The sequence below is a fragment of the Zonotrichia albicollis genome, chromosome 3 (genome assembly GCF_047830755.1).
Source record: "Zonotrichia albicollis isolate bZonAlb1 chromosome 3, bZonAlb1.hap1, whole genome shotgun sequence".
NCBI classification, from domain to species: Eukaryota; Metazoa; Chordata; class Aves; order Passeriformes; family Passerellidae; genus Zonotrichia; species Zonotrichia albicollis.
Window position 1 is genome coordinate 4,646,914 of NC_133821.1, and position 21,334 is coordinate 4,668,247.

A 21,334-nucleotide genomic window follows, 5' to 3' on the forward strand; every position below is an offset into this window, starting at 1 on the left:
TTCAAACCCTCAGAGAAGGGGACACCTGGGTGATCCCTTCCTTTGGTACCAGTATAACTCCAGGTAGCAGCAGAGCAGGTTTGCTATTACCAGCCATGCCAAATCCTTCTTCATTTTATCTCAGAAATGAGCTCTGGACCAACTTGATTTACCTTTGTTTCAGCACAGGAACTCACTGATACCATCCAGCCAGTTCCACACCCAGAGCCTTGTTCTGCGTTACCCACCACAAAACCAAGGCAAATTAGGCTGTGAGAAAAAGCTGCTCGCACTGGAAGCCTTTTCTCAAACTGGGAGGAGACCCACAAACAAAGCCAGAGGCCATGGAGGGAGCAGTGCAGCTGAGTGAGCTGAGCAGCCAGCTGCCATACAAGGAGGAGCTGCTGCTGGCCACCACTCCAGCCCTTCCTTGCCAGCAGCTGCATTGTCCAAGTGAGTTGGCTCAGAATTAAAACCAGCCGAAAATTACTGACATTTTTTCAGTAGGATTGGTTTCCCAAAGGTCCCTCTCCCGGCACTGGCTCACTCTGTGGTGAGATGAACTTCTGTGCATGGGAAGAGGTTGAACGAGGTGCAAGTGGGACCACCCCTGCTTGGCATCTCCCCTGAGGCAGATTTTCTTCTAGGTCAGCATGGCTGTACCATCTGTACCATCAAAAACATACTACGAAATCAAGTAATTAATTTCTAAGCTGAGACCAGGACTGATGAGAAAGGGTGGAGTTGATGACCTCCTGAAGGCTTTCCTATGACTTCTTCTCCTATATTCCAAACTTACTTCCCTCTCCCTTTGTATTTAATTCTCCATAGGGCCATGAGTCCCAAATTTACCTACTAAACACAGGACCAGCAAACTGCCAATCTACAGGTCTGTTTTCCACCATCTATTAACAAATCTGTTGTCCAGCCCACCTTGCTCCTCCAGCAGGACAGCACTGTTTCCTTCAGGTTAATCTTGACCCAGCTAGGAGGCTCTGCAGATATAAAATCCCAAGGCAAAGCCTTTCTGGATAACAAATCGCATGCACACACATGAACACACACACCTCAAGAGCTGAAACACAGATGAAATGCAGAAATCAGTGCTCGTCATCACCAACCATATCCCCAACCCTACACTCTGCCTGCTCAGAACCAGCAATCACAATTCATTTGCCTGCCCTTGGGCTCAATGAGACAAATCCGTGGCTGGGATGGATCCCATGGATTCCTTGGTTTTAGCAAGGATTTAATCCTCCTTGGTGGCTCCATGATCAATATTCCCCCAAGGCAAGCACAGAATAGATTCTTCTAGTGGGGGACACAGTAATCCAGCCTTTGTTCCCTTGGACAGGAGTGACCCATGGACATTAAGTGACCCTGACCACTCTCTTTGCTACTCCACACAGGAATCACCAAGTCCCAAGTACAAACCCATACCAAGGTTGTGCAGGACCCTAATGATGTCATCCTGCTTTTCCTTTTGTTCTTCCACTTTCATTTAATACTGATAAAAACATGCCAGAGCCACAGCCCCACTCATCACAGAACAGCAACCCTGCAGCTTCAAGGTCAGCTTTCCCATAATGCTGACCAAGGACACAAAGCACCATTAAAAGGGGAATAAAGACTCCTTCACCTTTACACCCTGTTGGCCATGACCACAGTAGCGTTGTTGGAGGAGCAGAGCCTTTCCTGTATCAAACAGATCCCATCCAAGTTAGTCCACATTTCATGGACATTGCTAGAGGTTGGTCAGGCTCCCTAGACAGATGACACCAACCCAGTTTGTCCCAGAGGACCCCAGGTCAAGCCAGGATCTCCAAAGATGTTCTCCCAAAGCCATCTAAGTGACCTGGCATTGACACCCTTGACAAGGGGAGCTCAGAGAGAACCTGGCTGGAACAGGAAAAGGATTCTAGCAGCCACGGTGCCACATGTGCCCTCACACCCCAATCCTAGAAACACAAACTTCCTGAAACCTTCCTGCTGCCTTTGATAGGAACAGTTCTCACACAGATATGGCCAAACCAGAGAGGTCATCACATCCAGCTGTGCTCCTCATGGTGTTGTGAGCCCTGGCACACCCTCCTGCAGTCCCACAGCCTCCAGGCTGCCCTCCCTGACCTTAGCAAGGTCTCACCCACAGCTCTACCAGAATGAACAAGGAACCTCTGCCTATTTCAGCATCCTTGGTTCAGTGACTTGTTCTGGCTTAAAATACTCCATGCCCCCCCCTGGATGGCAAAAGGCAATCCCTGCTGTGAAATTGCATCCAGCATGAAGTGTCCAGCCCTCCATCTGAATCCAGGGTCCTGGTTAGTCATGGCGTGTTAGGCAAGTAAGACAGTCATGTCTCTAGTATGTTATGCCCTTTTCCTTGATTTTCTCTGGTGATGTCATGCCTGTCACATCTGTGACTCTCAGGAGTCCTTTTTAGCCAGGCTGGCCTTGATCCTGCATCGCAGGATGTAAGCTGTGATGGCACTGCAGGCCACCAAGCCAAAGAAAGAGATGCAGGAGAGATAAACAGTGAAAGGCCCGTGTCTCTTTAGCAAAATCTCCTGTCTGTTCTTGTAATCCAAAAGAATGGCCTCCAGCTGTGACAAGGTGCAGATGGCCAGGAAGGTGTGGAAAATCTGGTGGGCATGGCCAACAATATCGCAGGAGCCAGGGAAGTATTTCTCAGGGACAGGGCAGGAAAAGAAATAAGCACTGATAAGGAAAAACAGTATCTGGTACGTGTGGTACCAAGCAGCATCCTCCTCACAGCCCCCCAGGTGACACACAACCACCCGGTGAGCCACAGGACTGATATCCAGGATGAAAGCCAGCCCTGCTGGGATCACCTGGCACATCTTCCTCATGATGGGGTAAGGCCGTCGGTACCGGTATTTGGCATAGCAGCAGCCAGCACAGGACAACCAGCCACAGAAAGCTGCTGCTGGCAGAAAGAAAAGCCAGAACTTGTCATACCAGGCTTGGTCAGAGCTGTAGTAGAAATGAGCCAGGGCACTGCCATACTGGTAGATGCTGACTCCAACATAGTCCACAAAGTAGAAGGTGTAGTGGTACAGCTCCGACTTGGACTGCAGCAGGTGGGCCAAGAGGCTGCAGGTCAGGTAGGTGACAGAGGAGAGGACAAAGATGAGCAACGGCAAGGACCACGCATCCACAAGCAACTGCTCAGCCTCCACAAACGTCTTGAACCTCAGCAGCACGGCCAAGGCCGCCAGGAGATGAGTCCACACGTTGACCACCTCATTATGCTTCTGGAAGAGGCTGAGGAAGTAGTAGCGCCAGTCCTGGCCGGTGGGGCGGTAGCCGCTGTGGATGTAGGGCTCGCGGAAGAGCTGCGGCACCTCGCACTCCTTCACCGTGCATGGCATCTTGGGCAGGCCGTCCTCCAGCAGCCGGGGCAGCCGGCTGAGGTGCTGCCCACTGAGGGACAGCGTGCTGAGCCGCTCCAGGATGGCTGTCATCCTTCAGCCCCGCTCCAGGGAACGTCTCTTCCTGCCCTGAGGGGATGGGAGAAAGAGGAAATGTTAATGGTGGTGCACCGGGGAGAAGAGCATGCTGCCATTCCCAGTGGGATTAACCATGGCACCATGGAGACACTGCCCATAGAGCACCCACCAGTGCCTAAAGGGATTCCAGGAAAACTGGAGAGGGACTTGGGACAAGGGCCTGGAAGGACAGGACAAGAGGCAATGCCTGCCCACTACCATAGGGTGAGGATAGATGGGATATTGGGAAGGAATTTCTGGCTGTGAGGGTGGTGGAGCCCTGGCACAGGGTACCCAGAGAAGCTGTGGCTGCTCCTGATTCCCTGGAAGTGTCCAAGGACAGGATGGACAGGGCTTGGAGCACCCTGGGATAGTGGGAGGTGTCCTTGCCCATGGCAGGGTGTTGGGTCAAGATGGTCTTTCAGGTCCCTTCTATCCCAAACCATTCCATGATTCTATGAATATTGTCAAGTTTAGGGGTACCAGATATCCTGGGGAGTTAAAGAAGGGTCTGAGGGAGTACCAGATTGTCGGGGTCTCTAGCTGGTCAGAGTGACCCCGAGAAAAGTTAGAAAGTCTCTTTTCCCAGCCCGGTGCTTGAAGAAGGAGTCAGGGCTCTTCATTTCTCGGTCTCAAGGTTGTTTATTGTATCTTATCTATAAAATTCTTTTTCCTGGCTCAGCAAGACAGTCAGAGGCACTCTGCCTGCCCCCAGGGTGGTGTTATGTCTTTATACTAAAAACTACCTGTACAATGTTTACAATCACCTTCCAATACCTATCACCTATGTTAGACAGTGAGCTTCTACTCTAAACCAATCCAAAAGTGCCAACATCACAGCAGAAGATGGAGCCCAAGAAGAAGAAGGAGAAAGGCTGGACATGCCCAGATTCCTCCATCTTGCCTCTTGAATCCCCATTCTAAAAACCCCAAAATCTACTTTTTCACCTTGTGATAAATTCACTATCATTCTACTTAATTTGTCGTGGCTAGCAGATCTTCATCTAAGGTTGGTAACTTGCTCCACGGGTCATAATCAAAACCACAGAGGCATTTTTTTGCTCTGTGCCAGGGTCTATGAGACCCCTGGCAGTGGTCTTGGCTGCTCAGGACAGCCAGAGGGATGTCCTGGGTCCTGACACCAGATTCCCAGGGATATCTGTTCCCTGACCTAATTCAGCACAGAGGGAGATGGCAGAGCCCTGTCCCTGCAGGTCAGCTTGCATCAGATGGGCACAGCAATGTCACAAGCCTGCCCTTCCTCCCCACTTCCTCACACACTCAGCTTGGAGTGTGTTCAGGAGCCACAAGCTGCCAACAAGGGGCTGCAGGAAGCAGTTAGTTGGCAAGGAAGCATCTGATGATTTATGAAGGTGATTTTTCACCCCTTACCCCAGAACAAAATGCTCAGGGACAAAACTGGGATGTAAATCACTCATCTAAGGGATAAACAGCATGTCTGCACATGAGTTAAGAGGGTCCCAAACAAATCATGGCAGTTGCAAAGAAATTCAACCTCCCCTGTCACACAACTTGCCCATGGATTACTGTAGTGAGTATGGCAGAGGGAGAAGTGGAAGAATCCACAGTCCCAAACCTGCAGCCCTCATCCCTCCACAAGTAAGAAGCATCAGGATTGAGAAGGACTGAAGAAATGAGAGGCTTCACATCCAAGCTGGCTGCAGTTTGGGTACAGCATCAGAGCTTTGGCAGCATCCATGGAGCCAATGCTGAGGGACTGCCAGAGAAGTCCCTGGATGCTCAGAGCAGCCAAACCCTGTGCTGGGCACTCCTCTGCTGCTCTGCTCCTTGGTAACCTCCAGACTTGCTAAGCTCTGGCTGGCAAGATTCAGATTCAGGGCACAGCAGGATCCCGATATGTGGAGAACAACTCCTGGCATTAAATTAATTCCCAATACCCCCTGTTTCCCAATAACCTAGATACCTCTCTTCCCTGCTGGTGTTTGTGTCACACAAAATAGAGGAGAATTCATCACAAATGCCCATGTTAAACTGAAAGTGGTGCTGATGGGGCCCCACCAGACTGTGCAGGGCTGTGGTTACTCCTGTGAAATCAACACACACAGATTTGCAGGAGCAGAATCTGTCTCTTAAGCTTATATGCACATAACTGGAGCTGCAGGGGATGGAGGTAGAAAAAAAAAAAAAAAGAAACACAAATAAGTATTTTGCCTGACTGTGGAAAACAGCCAATTTTTCTCCTGTTTCAATTTTTCTCCTACTAGCTGTGTCCAGAGGTGAGACACCAACAGTTTGTGTGGGTACCTGGTCTAGAAAAGGTGTCCCTGCCCATGGCAGGGGGCTGGAACTAGAAGAGCTTTAAGATCCCTTCCAACTCAAACCAAGTCTGTGATCCCATGATGGGAGACCCCTGCTAGGCTGTGATACAGAGGACAGGACAGTGTTAAACACCATGAGAGAGTTTCTGAAAGCAAGGAGGTGGGACCTGGCAGTCTCAGGGTGAAACAGCACGAAGAGCAAAGTCAGAGCAGACTCTCAAGCAGGCAGCAAGTCTCACTTCCTGTAAAAAGCCAAAGCATCTGATAAGAAACAAAGTATTTTCATGTTGCTTCTGTATTCTAGCAGAAGGGAGCTGTCATAACTAGGTTTTATTTTCCAGAAAATTCTTTCTGCCCTATACTGCCTAGGCTTTCTCCCTTAGCACCTCTCAAGGCTGGAGGTTTGTTTCTCTGTTTGCCACAGGGGACTTTGTCTGCTGTGTTTGATGGAGCTGCCTTGGCCACAGAAGTCAAAATGGTCCCTGGAAATGCTGTTTTAGTTTCACAGATGTGCAATACTGAAGATAGCACACTTGCTGGGCACTTAATGTTGTTCTCACTCATAAAGACTTTTTTTCTCTCCTAAGGGTCTGCAGGGTCCTAATCCATGATGGGACATGCAGTTCATTCAGCAGATTGTGTATCCCTATGGAGTTACATGCCAAAATCTAGGCAGGCAAGGCAAATGTTGACTTTGGGGCAGTCCTGTGAGGGCAAGGTGTGAACAGGAGACAACACTCACTCTGCCCTGTTCTAATGCACAGCCAGTCTCTTCTGGCTTCTTGTAGCTAGTGGAGTTCATAAATCATGGAATTGTGGAGTGCTTCAGGATGGAAGGGATGTTAAAGATCACCTCATTCCAACCTCCTGCCACGGCCAGGGACACCTTCCACTATCCCAGCTTGCTCCAAGCCCCATCCAACCTTGGACACTTCCAGGGATGGAGCAACCACAGCTTCTCTGGGTAACCTGCGCCAGGGCCCCACCACCCTCACAGGGAAGAATTTTTTCCTGCCTGTGGCAGAAGAGTTGGAACAAAATGATCTTTCCAACCCAGACCATTCTGGGATTCCAAGATTCAATGATCATGATGGTGAGGCAGAGGAAGAAAGGACATGCTGAAGTTCCTTACATCTTGGAGAGAACAGAGTAATACCAGAGTGAATCTCAGCAGAGCAGGAATTGAAAACCTCCAAGAGGGCACAACTGCAAGGACAGGGCAAGAGGGCAAAGACCTGCAGAGATGCTCATCTCCTGTGGAGAAAACTGCACATAAAGAGTAAAGGCAACACATGGGAGAGTGGCAATTGAGCCTGGGAATGGGAATGCATGGGAATGCAGTCCATGGCCTGCCTGCTTTGCATGCTGACAAGGGTGTGAGAGACACAGTCAGCTTCTGTCCCAGGCACAGCCTGGCTCTGCCTTGCACTGCTCGTACTCATGCCAGGATTTTGCCAAGGTCCCTCATCCCCAGAGCTCAGTGCATGCAGTGAGCATTGCCCCAGAGAGCCTGGGCACTGCACATCTTCCTGACAGCACAGATTATTCCAGGCAGGCTTTCAGAGCTGGAAAATGCCAGTTTTAAACAGGCTGTGAGGGGCAGAGATTTTCAAAATAATAGTCCGAAATCACAAGAAACGCATCTGATACTGGGCTGAACAATGCTAAATCAGAAATCTGGTACCCTGCTTATTTCAAACCTTGTGATAAGAGTGAGTGAGAACGAGTTGGCAGCTCCAGTGATCATGTGATGGGACAAAGTGACGAGCAATTAACGTTAGAAAAGAGAGAGAAAGAGAAAAAAAAACACAACAAAAAACACCAACCCAGAAACCCAAGGTCAGCACTGGCTGTTTCACTTTCACAGAGCCCCTATTCTTTTTCCTTCACGGGGGCGTAGGAGCAGCTGAAAGCCACATTCATCGGCAGGGTGTCTCGTTGAGATTCCGTCCTCACTCCCATCTCCGGGGGATTCAGTTATTTTGGCTGCTCCCAATTAACAGCAACCAAGTATCGTTTGTTCAGGGAGGGAGCTGCAAGGCGAGAAGGAGGGCGTGGATGATGGCCAGGCTGGATCATGACATCCACAATAAAAACTCCCAGCACAGGAGGAGAACGATCCTGTTCCAATTTTTCTCTCCCTTTTGAAGAGGGTAATTGGAAACCCGAGCTTTTTCCCAGCTCTTTTGCTTTTTGGTCACACTCTGATGGAAGGGTTTGAATGAGAAAATTTCCTACAGAGTACGGTCGATTTTCCCACCAGTCTGGCCCCCGAGTTCACTGTCTGGGATTGAGGCTGGACCAGTGTGATAGATTTGCTTGCAGGCTGGTATTCAGGCACCAGAGTTTTACACAGGCTTCCAAAAAGGCAGTAATTCCTGGTAAACAAAGCAGGGAGGACTGGGGGTACTCAGCTTTGGGGAAGTCTTTAATAAATGCATGGCATTTAAAACAGAAAAAAAAAAAGAAGTAGTGGTTGTGGACAGCATGAAAATAACAGCAGTGGCCAACAGAGTGGTTTGGAGAGCTGCAGGTGATTAATGCCTGAATTCCTCTCTTCTGGCAGTTGAGCAAAAGTCCCAGGGGGGACTCCAGGTCATTTTGAAGCTTTTGGGGTTTTATTGTGACCCATTCCTACATGGGTTTACTTTGGTGTCACAGCTCCCAGCGCGCTAGGATGGCAGGGAGTTCAGCTCTGGGAGAGGCTGCACCACAGCTGTACTCAGCTCAAAGGCACTGGATAAGCCCCATCCCAAACCCTGTTGTCTGAAGGCTGGTCCACCCTGAGCACAAACATCTCCTCCTGTATTTAACCATTCTGAAGGGCTGGAGAAAACTTTGAAAGACCATCCTGGGAGCACAGTGCCAGCTCCTCCATCCTATTCTTGCCCCGTGTTTTGGAAAGGCCCCTCCAGAGCTGAGAAAATAAGAGAACTCAAGAAGCAGTTCCTGTGCAGTCTTGGTATTACCTGCTTCCTTCTCCTGCCACAGATTTAGGTGCCAACATTGCTCCAGACTGCAGCAGGAACACTCAGAGCTCAGATTCCTTCTGTGGGGAGTTACTGGGATTTATATGGGATTTACAACCAGCACAGGTTCCCCAAAGGAGCTGTGGCTGCCCCTGGATCTCTGGAAGGGTCCAAGGCCAGGCTGGACAGGGCTTGGAGCAAAATGGGACAGGGGAAGGTGTCCCTGCCCATGGCAGGGGGGTTGAACTGGGTAAGCCTAATGTCCCTCCCAACCCAAAACTCTGTGATTCCATGATTTGATGGTCTGTGCCAGAGACCAGCCCTGCTAGGGCAGGCAGCAGGATGTGAAGAACTTATCTACTCTCCAGCATCAAAGAAGTGGAAATCCCCACAACCAGAGAGGGGCCAGGTGCTTGGGGCTTCTCTAAACTGGGCTTACACTTCCCCATCTAGGAAATGGGGGTATCAGTCCTCATCTGCCTGATGGAAATGAGATACTGTGCTCCTAATGCACAGGGCAGTGCTGGGACTACTTTACAGTGAATTGCACAGAAGATTTTATTTCCCTCAAGGCACTTAGGTACCCTGTTAGATCTGCATCAGCTCAGTTACTCCTCCAACACAGGGACCTGCGCAAGTTGGCATGCTCTGGAAGGTGATGCCATGTGATTTACTGAAGGGCACAACTGAAAACAATCTGATGTCTTCAGAAAAAAAGGTCAAAATAATCTCATGATAAATTTCAAATAAAAGAAGACAGCTCAAATTCTCCCCTTTACACACATACAGAGTGTGCAGCCCAATCAGGGCTTGTCCAAGCTTGAATCCCTCAGGAAACGAGTGTCCCGTGATGCTGGGAGACGAGCCATGAAAGCCAGGGGGAGGTGGCAGGATCCCCATGGAAGCCACAGCAGTGTCAGCTCCCCTGCAATTCCTGGCCTGGCAGCCAGCTAGGCCAGCAGCCAGCTCAGCCCTGCTGGGCACCAAGTGCCTCTTGACATGGGCTGAGCATTGCCTGAGCTTTGGGATGGGGCCAGGGGATGAGAGCAGTGGAGCCAGCACAGGGAACGCTGTGCTCAGAGGGCACAGAGCAAAAACAAAGCTGCTGGCAAGTGCATCCCAACAAGGGGGGCACCCCTGAGGCCCTGTGGTGTTTGGGGGAGCAAAGCAGGGGAATGGAACCCCAAAGATAGGAAACCAAAGGTTGGATGAGGATGGTGGCTTTGTGGTAAGAATCCAAGCATCACGTGCAAGGAGGGAGTTGATTTTCACAGCATCAGGTTCTCAGAGACCAGCTGGGCTGGCTTGGCCATTCCTGTGCTGCTGCACCCCTCAAATGGGGGCCACACACAAACTGTCAGCCAGGAACAACTCCTGCCCTGTGCTATCTCCCAAACCACGTTAGGGAATGGCACAGTTCTGGTTTGCTGTGATAGCACAGCTGCAGTTTCCTCATGCCTAACCTGGGTTAGAGCTTGGTGATGCTGCTGATAACACAGTCAATAATTCCTGAAAAGAAAAAATAATTCTTCTGGCTGAGGATTCCCTCCTCTGGCAAATCCACTCTTTCTGTATCAAAATTTGCCCAAGAGTGAGGTAATATTCTGCAGCTTTTCTCCCTGATCTCACTAATCCTTTGCTGTTTGTGCTTTCCTGATCCCTTCATCACTTTCTTTTCCCACACACAACCAACACAGCACCTGATGCTTTGGGGCTGAATTTCAGGTGAAATCCCTGGATGAGTACACCAGGAATCAAACCAGACTGGGACACAGTCCCAAACTGTAACCATCAGGTTGCTGAAGTGTCAGCACACCCCTGGGCATGGTTTTGGTCCTGCCAGCCCCACCAGTACCTGCCTGCTGTATTCAGCCATGCGGGGATCACTGATGGGCTGGGACTGACCCTTTCCAGAAACTGGAATTGTGCCAGAAAAGTGCCAGGGGGTTTTCCCCCTGCACTGACTGAAAAAGGAGCCTGGATTTGTCACAGTGGCATCCCACTTTCACCTCCTAAGCTTCCTTTAGCACTAATTTTCCTTCAGTGCAGATCTAGAACTGGGAACTCCTGCTAGCACAGGGAAACCTCGACAAGGCAGCCAATCCCTCCCTGCTCGGATCCATCTGCTGATAGGACAACCCTGGAACCATATGCTTGTGGCCAGAGCGACCAAACTAAACTGGCCATGTGCTGTTTGTGGGTTCAAATCATCCCCAAAAAACCTCAGGGCTGAGGCTGCTCAGCTTTGCTGTCATCCACAAAAGCCTCTTGCTTTTGATTTTTTTAAGGCTGCAGATTTTAGAGCTTTGGTCACTCAAAAAAAATGTATATAAATCATGCATAGCCCTGCGGCTGCTGCGGACAGAGAGGAGGCACTGCCAGGGAGAGACTGCAGCCCTGTGCCGACCCCATGGATCTGGGAGCTCTCCTCTCCCCTGAAATAAAAGTCTTTGTCCCCATCCTGGACCTCGTCCCATTTAACCCCATGGGCTGGCTCTCCCAGCCAGGTTCTGGGTTTGCAGTGACAAAAGTGATGCCCTTCCTGGAGGCTACAAAGCTCCAAGGAAGAGGCAATGGCAGATTCTCTCCCCAAAAGGCATACAGGCTGTGCTGCATTCACTTGCTTAGAACCTACCCAATCCCAAGGATTTGGAGGGTGGGAAGGAGATGTGAGCAATCTGCCCCTTACTACCTGGAAGCGTCCAAGGCGAGGTTAGACAGGGCTTGGAGCAACCTGGTCTAGTAGAAGGTGTCCCTGTCCATGGCAGGGAGCTGGAACTGGACCATCTTTAATGTCCCTTCCAACCCAAACCATTCCATGATGCTATGAAGGATGATGATTATAAGGTATGGCATCTGTACAGCTGCAGCCTCCAGCAGCTTCCCTGGGTATTTATTCTTCTGAAATTTACTGATGATTAACTGTTTATGCCAATTGTTTGAGGGCCACTGGTCTGACCCCATGAGCAAGGGTTACCCCGTAAACTGGCAGATAAAAAATTAAGCTGGTGCCTGAATCAAGATGTGCAAGCAGCTGTAAGCTCATGCATGTGACCTGGTGGTGGCACCTCCCTTGTGGCCATCCCTCCCTGCATCCACAGGGACACAGGCCTTGGCTCAGCCACAGGCTGCGGCTGCAGCCTCAGCGTAAACAAATAAAAGCAATTAATATCCAGGAAACAGAAAATCCTGCAGGGTGCAGGGCTGTTAACCCACACCTTCCCCAGCTGCGTGGGAGGGAATGTGCAACTGTGTGGTTTGGCCTGATGAGTCCTGAGTGGGTTTCTAGGAACTGTTTGCAGCACATATCACCACAGCACCCCAAGGCTGGAGCAAAGTATGCTGCTAGAATTCAGAATTCATGGCTGCCTGTCCCCTGGCAGAGGGCAAAATCAGACTTCAGACCTGCTGGATTCATCCTTTTTCATGACCTTTCCATAACTTTGCTCTTTTTCAATGACTGTTGCCAGGGAAGCACTACACTCCTCATCCTAATCTGCAGCAATCCATCCTAGAATCCCAAAACATTTTGGGTTGGAAAGGACCTTAAAGCTCATCTCGTTCCAACCCCCCTGCCATGGGCAGGGTACCTTTCACTAGACTAGGTTGCTCCAAGCCTCATCCCACTCAAAAATCCTCCAATTAGCAATATTTAAATAATTTCCCAGCTCTGAAGCTACAATCCCACAAGTGCACCTCCCCATCCCAGTAAAAACCTGTGTGCCCCTTGTGTCACCTTGGCACAGCTACTGGGATGCTCCATACCCAACCCTGCTCATCATGGGAGGAATTGGTTTGGCACCAAACAAACAACTGTTAAATGTTTACCTGAAGTTATATATCTATATATTTGTGTTCAAGAAAACCAGAACACTTTAAGACTGTCCACAATATTTTCCTCCCTGCCCCTAGGGAAAAAAAAAAAAAAGAAAGAAAAAAAGTGAGATGCTTGTGGTGTTTTCAGCCAGGAAAACATCCAGATGAGATATGAGATATAGGGGGGACATGGCCCCGAAGTGTTCCGGAGAAGATCAGCAGGGAACAATCCCTCGGCGACCCTTTGGAGACGCGCCCCAGCTCGTGTCCCCGAAAGGAGCGGGCGGCAGCTCCAAGGCAAACACCGGGAGCTGGTTCTTCTCCCAGCTCACGGCTGAACTATGCATCTCCTTCCCGTGGCCTCCAGAGCTCCCCGGGTGTCAAAGTCGTTAAAGGGAAATCCGCCCACAGCCATTTCAAACAAACACGCAGGAAAACCACTGCCCACCTCTCTCCTTCAGGAAGCCCTTGAGATGCCAGTAACGGGGGAATTTAAGGCAAAACCCGCGTCTCCCTGCTCATCCCTGCCCTCCTTAAGGTCTTCCCCAGCACCCACCTGAACCAACCCTGGCTGGATGAGCCACAGTTGTGCGTGGCACAGAGGGAAAGACCCCGCATCCCTCCGCATCCCAGGGGTGTCTGCAAGCACCTGGCACGGCACACCGCCCACCCCCGCACCCATCCCGCATCCCGCTTCTCCCGCAGGGAACGATGCTCCCGGCGCCGCGGGGACGCAGGAGCGCACCGGGAACTCCCCGGGGACCCTCGGTGTCCCGGCGGGAGAAGAGGGGACCGCAGGGAGGGGATCGCCCGCAGTGTCCGCTCTCAGTGCCCGCACTCAGTGCCTGCTCTCCATCTCCCGCACTCCATGTCCACACTCACCGCCCGCACTCAGTGGCCGCACTCACCCCCTGTACTCAGGGTGGGCTCTCCCGTCCCGCACTCACCGCTCTCAGTGCCCGCTCTCGGTGCCTGCTCTCGGTGCCCGCTCTCGGTGTCCGCTGTCCCCTCCCCTGTCCCGGCGCCGCCGCCTCCGGGAGCCCCCGCGGCCACCCCGCGCATGCGCGCCCCGCCCCGCCCCGGGGTGGCCCCGCGGGCCGAGCCCAGCCCGGCTCGGCCCAGGCTCGACAGAGCGGGACTCAACACCGCGGCACCACCCTTATCCCGTCACCCTGTGGCTCGGTGCAGGACAGAGCTTAGTGACACATCCGTGAGAGGGGTGCAAAGTCACAGAATCACAGAGTCGTTCCTCCGAGGTCATCGAGTCCAACCTGTGACCGAGCGCAGAGCTGAGTGTCCCGTCCTGCTGTTCCTTGGCACCTCCAGGGATGGAGATTCCAGCGCCTCCTGGGCAGCCCTTCCAATGCCTGACCACCCCTTCCATGAAGAAGTTCTGCCTCATGTCCAACCAGAACCTCCTCTGGCCACAGCTTGAGGTTCTGTCCCTTGTCCTGTCCCTGTTCCTTGGAAGCAGAGCCCACCCTCCCCTGGCTGTCCTCTCTTATCAGGGAGTTGTGCAGAGCCACGAGGTCTCCCCTGAGCCTCCTTTTCTCCAGGCTGAGCCCTCCAGCTCCCTCAGATGCTCCTTACAGGATTTACAAGTCACTGCAAGGTGGTTTGGGATGGGAAGGGACCTTTGGAGGTCACCCGGTTCAGCCCCAGAGACCACCCTCAAAGATGGAGATTCTACATTTAAAGTAAAAATCACAGGACCAGGTCTATGGGCACCCACTGAAGCACAGGAGATTCCTCTCATTTCCTGAACACCAGGAAACACTTTTTCACTGTGAGGCCAAGAACTGGCACAGGTTGCCCAGCAAGAGGTACCTCCATCCTTTGAGATATTTAAAATCCATCTGGACATGGACCTGGGCAACCTGCTCTGTGTGGCCCTAAATGAGCAAGGGGGCTGGACCAGATGACTTCCATGGAGTGGGGGTTAACCCCCTGATTTCAGTGCTGTGGACATGCAAGTGTGGAGGAGCAGATGATTTTCCACAAGATTTCCAAGCAAAAGGCAGTATGGCCCAAGCCAGCTACCAGCACCAAAATCTTTGGGCTCCAAAAACCAGGCATTTTCACCCAAATGTCCTTTCAGAAGCAGCTCAGGGCTCCTGAGCAATGCCTGGGAAATGTGTGGGAGAGGCTGATGGATCCTGGATGGAGCTGTGCCAAAGGCACAGTGGTGGGTTCAGCTGTAGGGTCACCGTGACCCCAGGAGCAGGTTAATTTATGAGTTACAGAGTTTGCCCTCTCCAGGCTCTGCCTCAGCTGGTTCATGCAGGTTCTGCTGCTCCAGCCTGTCAGAACCGCTGGTTTCTGATGGGTTTATGAGGAAAACAGAAGGACTGCTTGTTCTGCAGGGAGAGCATCCACAGAGAGGCAGCCCAGGAATGTGACTTTGTGGCTCTGATAAGATCTCTGCAGCCTGGGTGAAGGTTCAGCACATCCCAGCACAAATCTCACACCACATGAGAGAGCAAATGACCCCAAAATGAGGAGGCAAAACATCCAGGGTGAAGAGGGTGGGAAGGAACCTCAATTTTTCTCTGCCATTGCACTCAGGGATGTGAAAGAGATACAACTGGCAGCTACCAACCTCCCCTGTGACATCTTGCACTCGTTTTATGTCCCTCTAAGACATCTCCTGAAAGACCCATAACACTGCACCCTCCTCCTCCTCCATTCCTGAAACTGGGAGGGGATTCTGCCCCTCTGCTTCATTCTGGTGAGACCCCACCTGCAGATCTGAGAACCCCAAAAGCAGAAGGACGAGGAGCTGCTGGAGAGAGTCCAGAGGAGGCCACAGAGATGCTCCAAGGGCTGGAGCCCCTCTGCTCTGGGGCCAGGCTGGGAGAGCTGGGGGTATTCCCCTGGAGAAGAGAAGGAGCCAGGGAGAGCACAGAGCCCCTTCCAGAGCCTAAAGGGGCTCCAGGAGAGCTGGAGAGGGACTGGGGACAAGGCATGAAGGGACAGGACAAGGGGCAATGTAGGAGGTGGGACATAAAATAAAATCCAGGCAGATGGGGATGGTGGGGGGTGACATCCCTGCTGCAACATGGACACTGCAATGCTGCCAGGCCACCTGCACCTATTTTACCCCAGTGAAAGGTTTTTACCTCATTTAACCTCAAGGGATGCCCCAGGGTAGCCGTGGGAAGGGCAAAGGGCAGCTCTGTGTGGGATAACTGCTCTCCTGGAGGGTGCTGACAGCCTGTTCTGCACCCCAAGCCTGGTGGATGCTGACAGCCTGTTCTGCATCTCAAGCCTGGTGGATGCTGACAGCCTGTTCTGCACCCCAAGCCTGGTGGGTGCTGCACAGTGAGAGCTCTTTGATCCCTGGCTCTCAGGTGAGTGGTACCAAGCCATGCTCTGTAGTTCATCTCAGACTTACCCTGCTGTGCTCAAACTCACCCTGCTTTTGCTCCCTAGCATTGACATTTTAAACCCTGAAATGAATCACCCAGCTCCCTCCAAGTCAAAGCCCAGGTGTGGTTGTGTTTGCCGAGGAGATTAGTCCCAAAGTCAGGACTGGGTTGTACCAGGCTGAGCTCTCCCTACCCTCTAGAGTCATCTGATGATTCAAACACACTTTGTGCCCTCAAACATGTCCTGAATGCCTTAATTCCCCACCCAAATGTGCATCATAGAGTGGTTTGGGTTGGAAGGGACCTGCAAAAGGTTGTCCTGTTATTTTTAGGTGCTCAGAGTTATTACTCAAAAAAAGGATTTTCTTTTGTGGATCAGGGTCTCCCTCCACCAAAAAGCCTCCACGCACACCATGTCCACACTGTGCTGCTGAGGAGCAATGTAGCAGCTTTGCACCAAAGACAGCTGAGGTATTCCAAGCACCAAACGTAATCCAGGAAGTAGGAGTTACCTTTTCCTGTAATAAAGAATAATGACATGTTGTTATTGTAGTGGGGTAAAAGAGAAAATTTTTTGCCCTGTCTGTGCCCATATGGAGCTCCTTCCCCCTGGGCAAGAATTGATGCTTATCATACATTTGGCAAGTTTTACATAAAAATTCTGCAGATGCAGAATTAGAACACTAAGAACACATTAGAACACTAAGGCTTTCTTTAACTAATAATTCAGGGGGAAAAAATCCATAAAAGCCCTGGGTTACCAAGTTCACCCTCTGCAGTCAGAAGGAAACACTTGATACAGTTAATTTGGGCACCATCAGCTGTTCCCCACGTGCTGCATAAGGATTGTGTAGCAATTTGGGGTCGGGACTTTCCTGCCTCCTCGCGGTTTGCCCGCAGCAGTGACAGCCCATTGTGACAGTCTGATGGGGGTTACTAGTGTGCCTTACACAACCCCAGCTCCCCATCAGGGTGGGGAATGGATCCAGAGCAGCCCTGGGGAGAAGGATTTGGGGGTGCTGGCGGGTGAGAGCTGGACATGACCCATCCCTGAAACTCCCCATGGACTGGGGCAGCAGGGGAGGGGAGATTCTGCCTCTCTGTCCCACTCAGGTGAGCTGCAGAGCTGCTCCAGATCTGGGACTCCCAACAGCAGAACGACGTGGAGCTGCTGGAGAGAGACCAGAGGAGGCCACAGAGATGCTCCAAGGGCTGGAGCCAGGCTGGGAGAGCTAGGGGTGCTCACATGGAGAGAAGAAGGCTCCAGGGAGAGCTCAGAGCCCCTTCCAGAGCCTAAAGGGGCTCCAGGCGAGCTGGAGAGGGACTGGGGACAAGGGATGGAGGGACAGGACCCAGGGAATGGATGAAAAAGGGCAGGGTTAGATTAGATACTTGGAATAAATTCTTCATAATAAGAGTGATGTACACTTTTCTGGAAGTGGACAGGACTTGGAGCAGCCTGGGATAGTGGAAGATGTCCCTGCCCATGGCAGAGGGTGAACTGAATGTTCTTTTAGGTCCCTTCCAGCCCAAACAGTTCTGTGATTCTGTGATTCTAAAGCTGGACATCACTTGCTGATGTGACCAGTGGATCCTGCCCCGGGGCTGAAGGCAGCTCCCAGAGATCCCGAGGAAGAGGCAGAGATGTTTTGCGTACAAATGGATGATTTCCAGGCTTGAGGGTGGAGAAAATGAGAGAATAGGAAAAAAAAAAAAAAAAAAAAAAAGGGAACCAGCTGTCACTGTCTTTAGTAACAGCCAGAAGTCATGAGAGCAGATGAGGAGACCAAAATAGCAACATCAAAACCTCAGCTCTGTGTCTGGGCCCTTCGGATTTCCCTGCAAATGTGGTTGGGTTGCTCCATCCCAGAGCTTTGTTGTTGATTCAGCCACTCCTCTGGTTTCATTTGGAATTCAGTTTTCCTTCTGCCCACAGGCAAGGCCTGTGCGGGTTTGTTTTGGTTTTCTATTAATTGCTGAATTTTCCTCCTGCACAGCAGGAAAACAGGATGAATCCCCGTGGGATCTAGAGTAGCTGTGCATCTCAGGAGCAGGACCACAACAAGATTTTATGTTCCCATCACTGTGCTAGGGCCATGCTAGAGGCAGCTGGGATGAAAAACAAATCCATATGCTCTGGGCTGCTACTCTGGGAAGAAAGGAGGTGGTTACAGCCCATCCAAACACACTGAAGGTCAGACCTTTAACTCCTTACCCACTTTCCTGTGCTCTCCTGGTGAGATACCAGCAGCTGCCTGTGTCTTTCAGTAAAGAAATTCCATTTATACACCCTGATTGTAGTTTTCCATGTTATTCTTCTCCACATTTAGGAAAAAAACACAAGAGCTAGAACTGTTTAAAGATTTACCAGAGTGTGTGGGGATAGCAAATTCTTCAAGAAAATGATGTCAGAAATGCCTGAGCTGGGTGAAGATGCAGTGGGGTGAAATTCTCCAGCCTATGTTAGGGAAAAGGTCAGGAGGGAGGATTAAGAAGGGTTTCTTAGGCATTAAATTATTTGTGGTGAGAGTCAGGACAACACTCTGCTTGTGAGAGTGAATTCACTCCCTGGTGAGGGTTCAGCTCCTGCAGCTTCAGGAGAGCCCAGTAAATAGAAATTCCTTTAATCCCCTGGAAAAAGTAGAATTTACCCTGATAAAAACTTCTCATAGGTGGTCTCACTTGTCCACATAATTTCAGTTCTAAAAAGTGACCTTTTTTCCATTCCAAACATTGCATTCCATGTTATTATCCTTCTTTTTTATTACAAATAGATTTGAAACCTCCACTCCACTCTGTTGCTTGATGATCAGGTGACACCCCATCGAATTTGGGATCCTCTCCACCCATTTTTGGAGCTGTGAATGAGCCACAAGCCTCTCCCTTGCCCTTCATGGGTGAGGCAAGGCTACTCAGCAGCCAGGAAAGTGAATAAATGGCAACTTCATAATGGCACTGTGGCTTTAAAATTGACATTTAGATGAACTAAGAGGAAAAAAAAATCCAACAAGAAAAACCAACCAACAACCAAACAAAAAAACTAAAAAAACCCCAAAAAAAGGAAACAACGAAAACAACAGCAACAACAACAAAAAAAACCCACAACATCCCCGAATCTGAGAAGGATCACAGGGTACCCTTAAATTTCAAAAACCAAGTACAGGTGGATGCTGACACACAGAGGTGTGAGGAAGGGATGAGAAAATCCACATTGAGCACTGTTAAAGAGCTCCATGTGCAATTCACCTATGGATTCTCCTGCATCCACCCTTGATCCTTCTGTGTCTCTTCAAGCTCTCCAGACCCAGCCCTCTGTGTGCTAAGTGCTTAATTCCTGTTTTTTCCAGTGGATAGGAAGTGCTCAGTGTCCCCGTAAGCTTGTGCTGCCTTTTCACCCTGTAACTCCAGAATGCAGCAGGGAGGTGAAACCAGGGAGACCTTGGGCACAATCCTGGGGAGTCCCAAAAGCCAGGGAAGGCTTCTGCCTTCTTCCCAGCCTTCTCCACCTCTCTCCATCCCTCTGTCCTGCCTGCTCCATGAATTATTCAGGCAGCAGTTGCTATAGGCGCTGTCATGAATAACAACAGCACTATTTTTATCCCTCACTCCTGTTACCTTTCCCCAGGAGAGGGTGGGGCCCTGCCAGCTCCCTCAGGAGGAAAACTGCAGCCATCCACAACGTGTCCATGGCTGGGATTTGTTCTGACCACCCAAATGTGGGTGAGATCTTGTGCAATCCACATAAATGTGCCTGAATCCCACCCTGGTACCTGCTCTGTGTTGTACTCACAGGGAGCTTTGCACTCATAATTTATTTTTTCCACCTATATTTTACCTGCAGTAGAGCACAAAGCGTCCATTGCTGAATTTAATATTCTGCCTGCTGCACAGAGAGAAAAAATATCACAGAAGTGAAATCTTGAAACGGGTTCTGGCAATTTATATGGGATAAATCATATTTCCTTTAGGGACTTTCATGGATTTCTTCAGCCAGTTTAGATCCTCAGTGGATGATGTGCCTATATAAAAAAACCAACAAAACCCAAATATAAATATACTTATATAAATATACTGTATATAAATAATATAAATATTTACATTTATATAATAAACAACTACAAATATAAATATTAATTATTGTAAATATAAATAGCAAAATATAAGTATATATTAAATATTATAGATATGCATATTAAATGTTAAATATTATAACTATAAACTATAAATACAAATTAGAAATGGAAATAGAAATAGAAATAAATAGAAATAGAATGCCAGGGGCACATCAAAGGTTTTCTCTGTTCATTCTTTGAGCTTTCTCCACTCACGAAAACAAGGAATGTCCAACAAATCACAGGGAAGGGGTGGATTTGAGGAGCAGCTGGAGGGAAATGGGTCCTGCTGAGTGTGCAGATGCAGGGAAGCTATTCCAGCTGCAGGGAACATCTCTGGAGCTAGCAGGGAAACCTAGAAGATGAAAGGGAAAAAACCAAGAAAAATGGAAAGGAAAAAGAAAAGAAATGAAAAGGTAAAGGAAAAGAAGAGAAAAAGTAAGAAAATGCAATAAAGCAGAAGATCCTTTATTTATGCCAACCTGCCAAACTGAATACTGCATCAAATTATTCCAGAAGAGGGCTAAAAGGCCTAAAAATGAAACTCTGAACTTTCGCTTTGACACAGAGCAATGTGAAAAAAATCTCTCAGGAGCAGGACAAGTATCCAGGACTTGGGCTGTATAAATCCCAAGCCACAGAGCTGCCAGGCATTTTCAGGGAGAGATCTGATCCAGGCACACAAGCAGAAAATGGGAAATGGGGCAAAGGCTGTTTCCTGCTCCTCTTCCGAAGCAGCTGCTCCCTCTGGAGAGATCTGGCAGTGGGAATTCTGTGCCTCGGGGTTTGCACAGCCCAACAGACCCCGGGGTGAAGATTTATTACCAGGATTACCCTGGAAACTACTTCTGTGAGCTACAGTATCCAGGGGACACGGCCAAGTTTGTGTGCACGGTATGCCCTGCTGAACAAAATAGTTTTGTCATGCTTTTTATTATTTTTCTATTTTTAAACAGAGTTTAGATAAATATTTTTAAGGGATGCTGTGATAGTTTTTTAAGGGGGAGCAGCAGGTTTCCATGTAGGCAGCAGCACCTTTTGATTCCTGCCTACAACACGAATTTCTTCCTCCTCTTAGGAAACTTAAGGGAGGTTTGGAAAAAAGAGGGAGTTTTTACACAAGCAGATAGTGACAGGACAAGGGGGACTGGTTTTTAATTTGCCAGAAGGTGGGGTTAGGTGGAATATTAGGGAAAAATTCTTCCCTGTGAGGATGGGAGATCCTGGCACAGGTTTCCCAGAGAAGCTGTGGCTGCCCCTGGATCCCTGTAAGTGTCCCAGGCC

General features: G+C 49.9%; 1 protein-coding gene across 4 annotated transcripts; it reads right to left on the minus strand.

The window, feature by feature from the left end:
- Positions 1-1,339: 1,339 nt before the first annotated feature.
- PAQR8 (progestin and adipoQ receptor family member 8) lies at positions 1,340-13,649 on the minus strand. Of its 4 annotated transcripts, XM_074536508.1 has the most exons (3): positions 13,518-13,599; positions 12,583-12,662; positions 1,340-3,497 (listed from the first exon to the last, which is right to left on the minus strand). In XM_074536508.1, exon 3 carries the CDS (start codon positions 3,459-3,461, stop codon positions 2,403-2,405), a length of 1,059 nt encoding a protein of 352 aa, XP_074392609.1. In that variant the 5' UTR covers positions 3,462-3,497; positions 12,583-12,662; positions 13,518-13,599; the 3' UTR covers positions 1,340-2,402. The 4 variants fall into 4 exon arrangements, with proteins under 4 accessions (XP_074392609.1, XP_074392606.1, XP_074392607.1 ...); XM_074536505.1 differs by lacking the exon at positions 12,583-12,662 and having other exon boundaries at positions 13,518-13,649; XM_074536506.1 differs by lacking the exon at positions 12,583-12,662 and having other exon boundaries at positions 13,479-13,610.
- Positions 13,650-21,334: the final 7,685 nt, after the last annotated feature.

Excerpts from the sequence above, each read along its gene's own strand:
- PAQR8 (XM_074536505.1), bottom strand. The coding sequence starts at position 3,461 with ATGACAGCCATCCTGGAGCGGCTCAGCACGCTGTCCCTCAGTGGGCAG.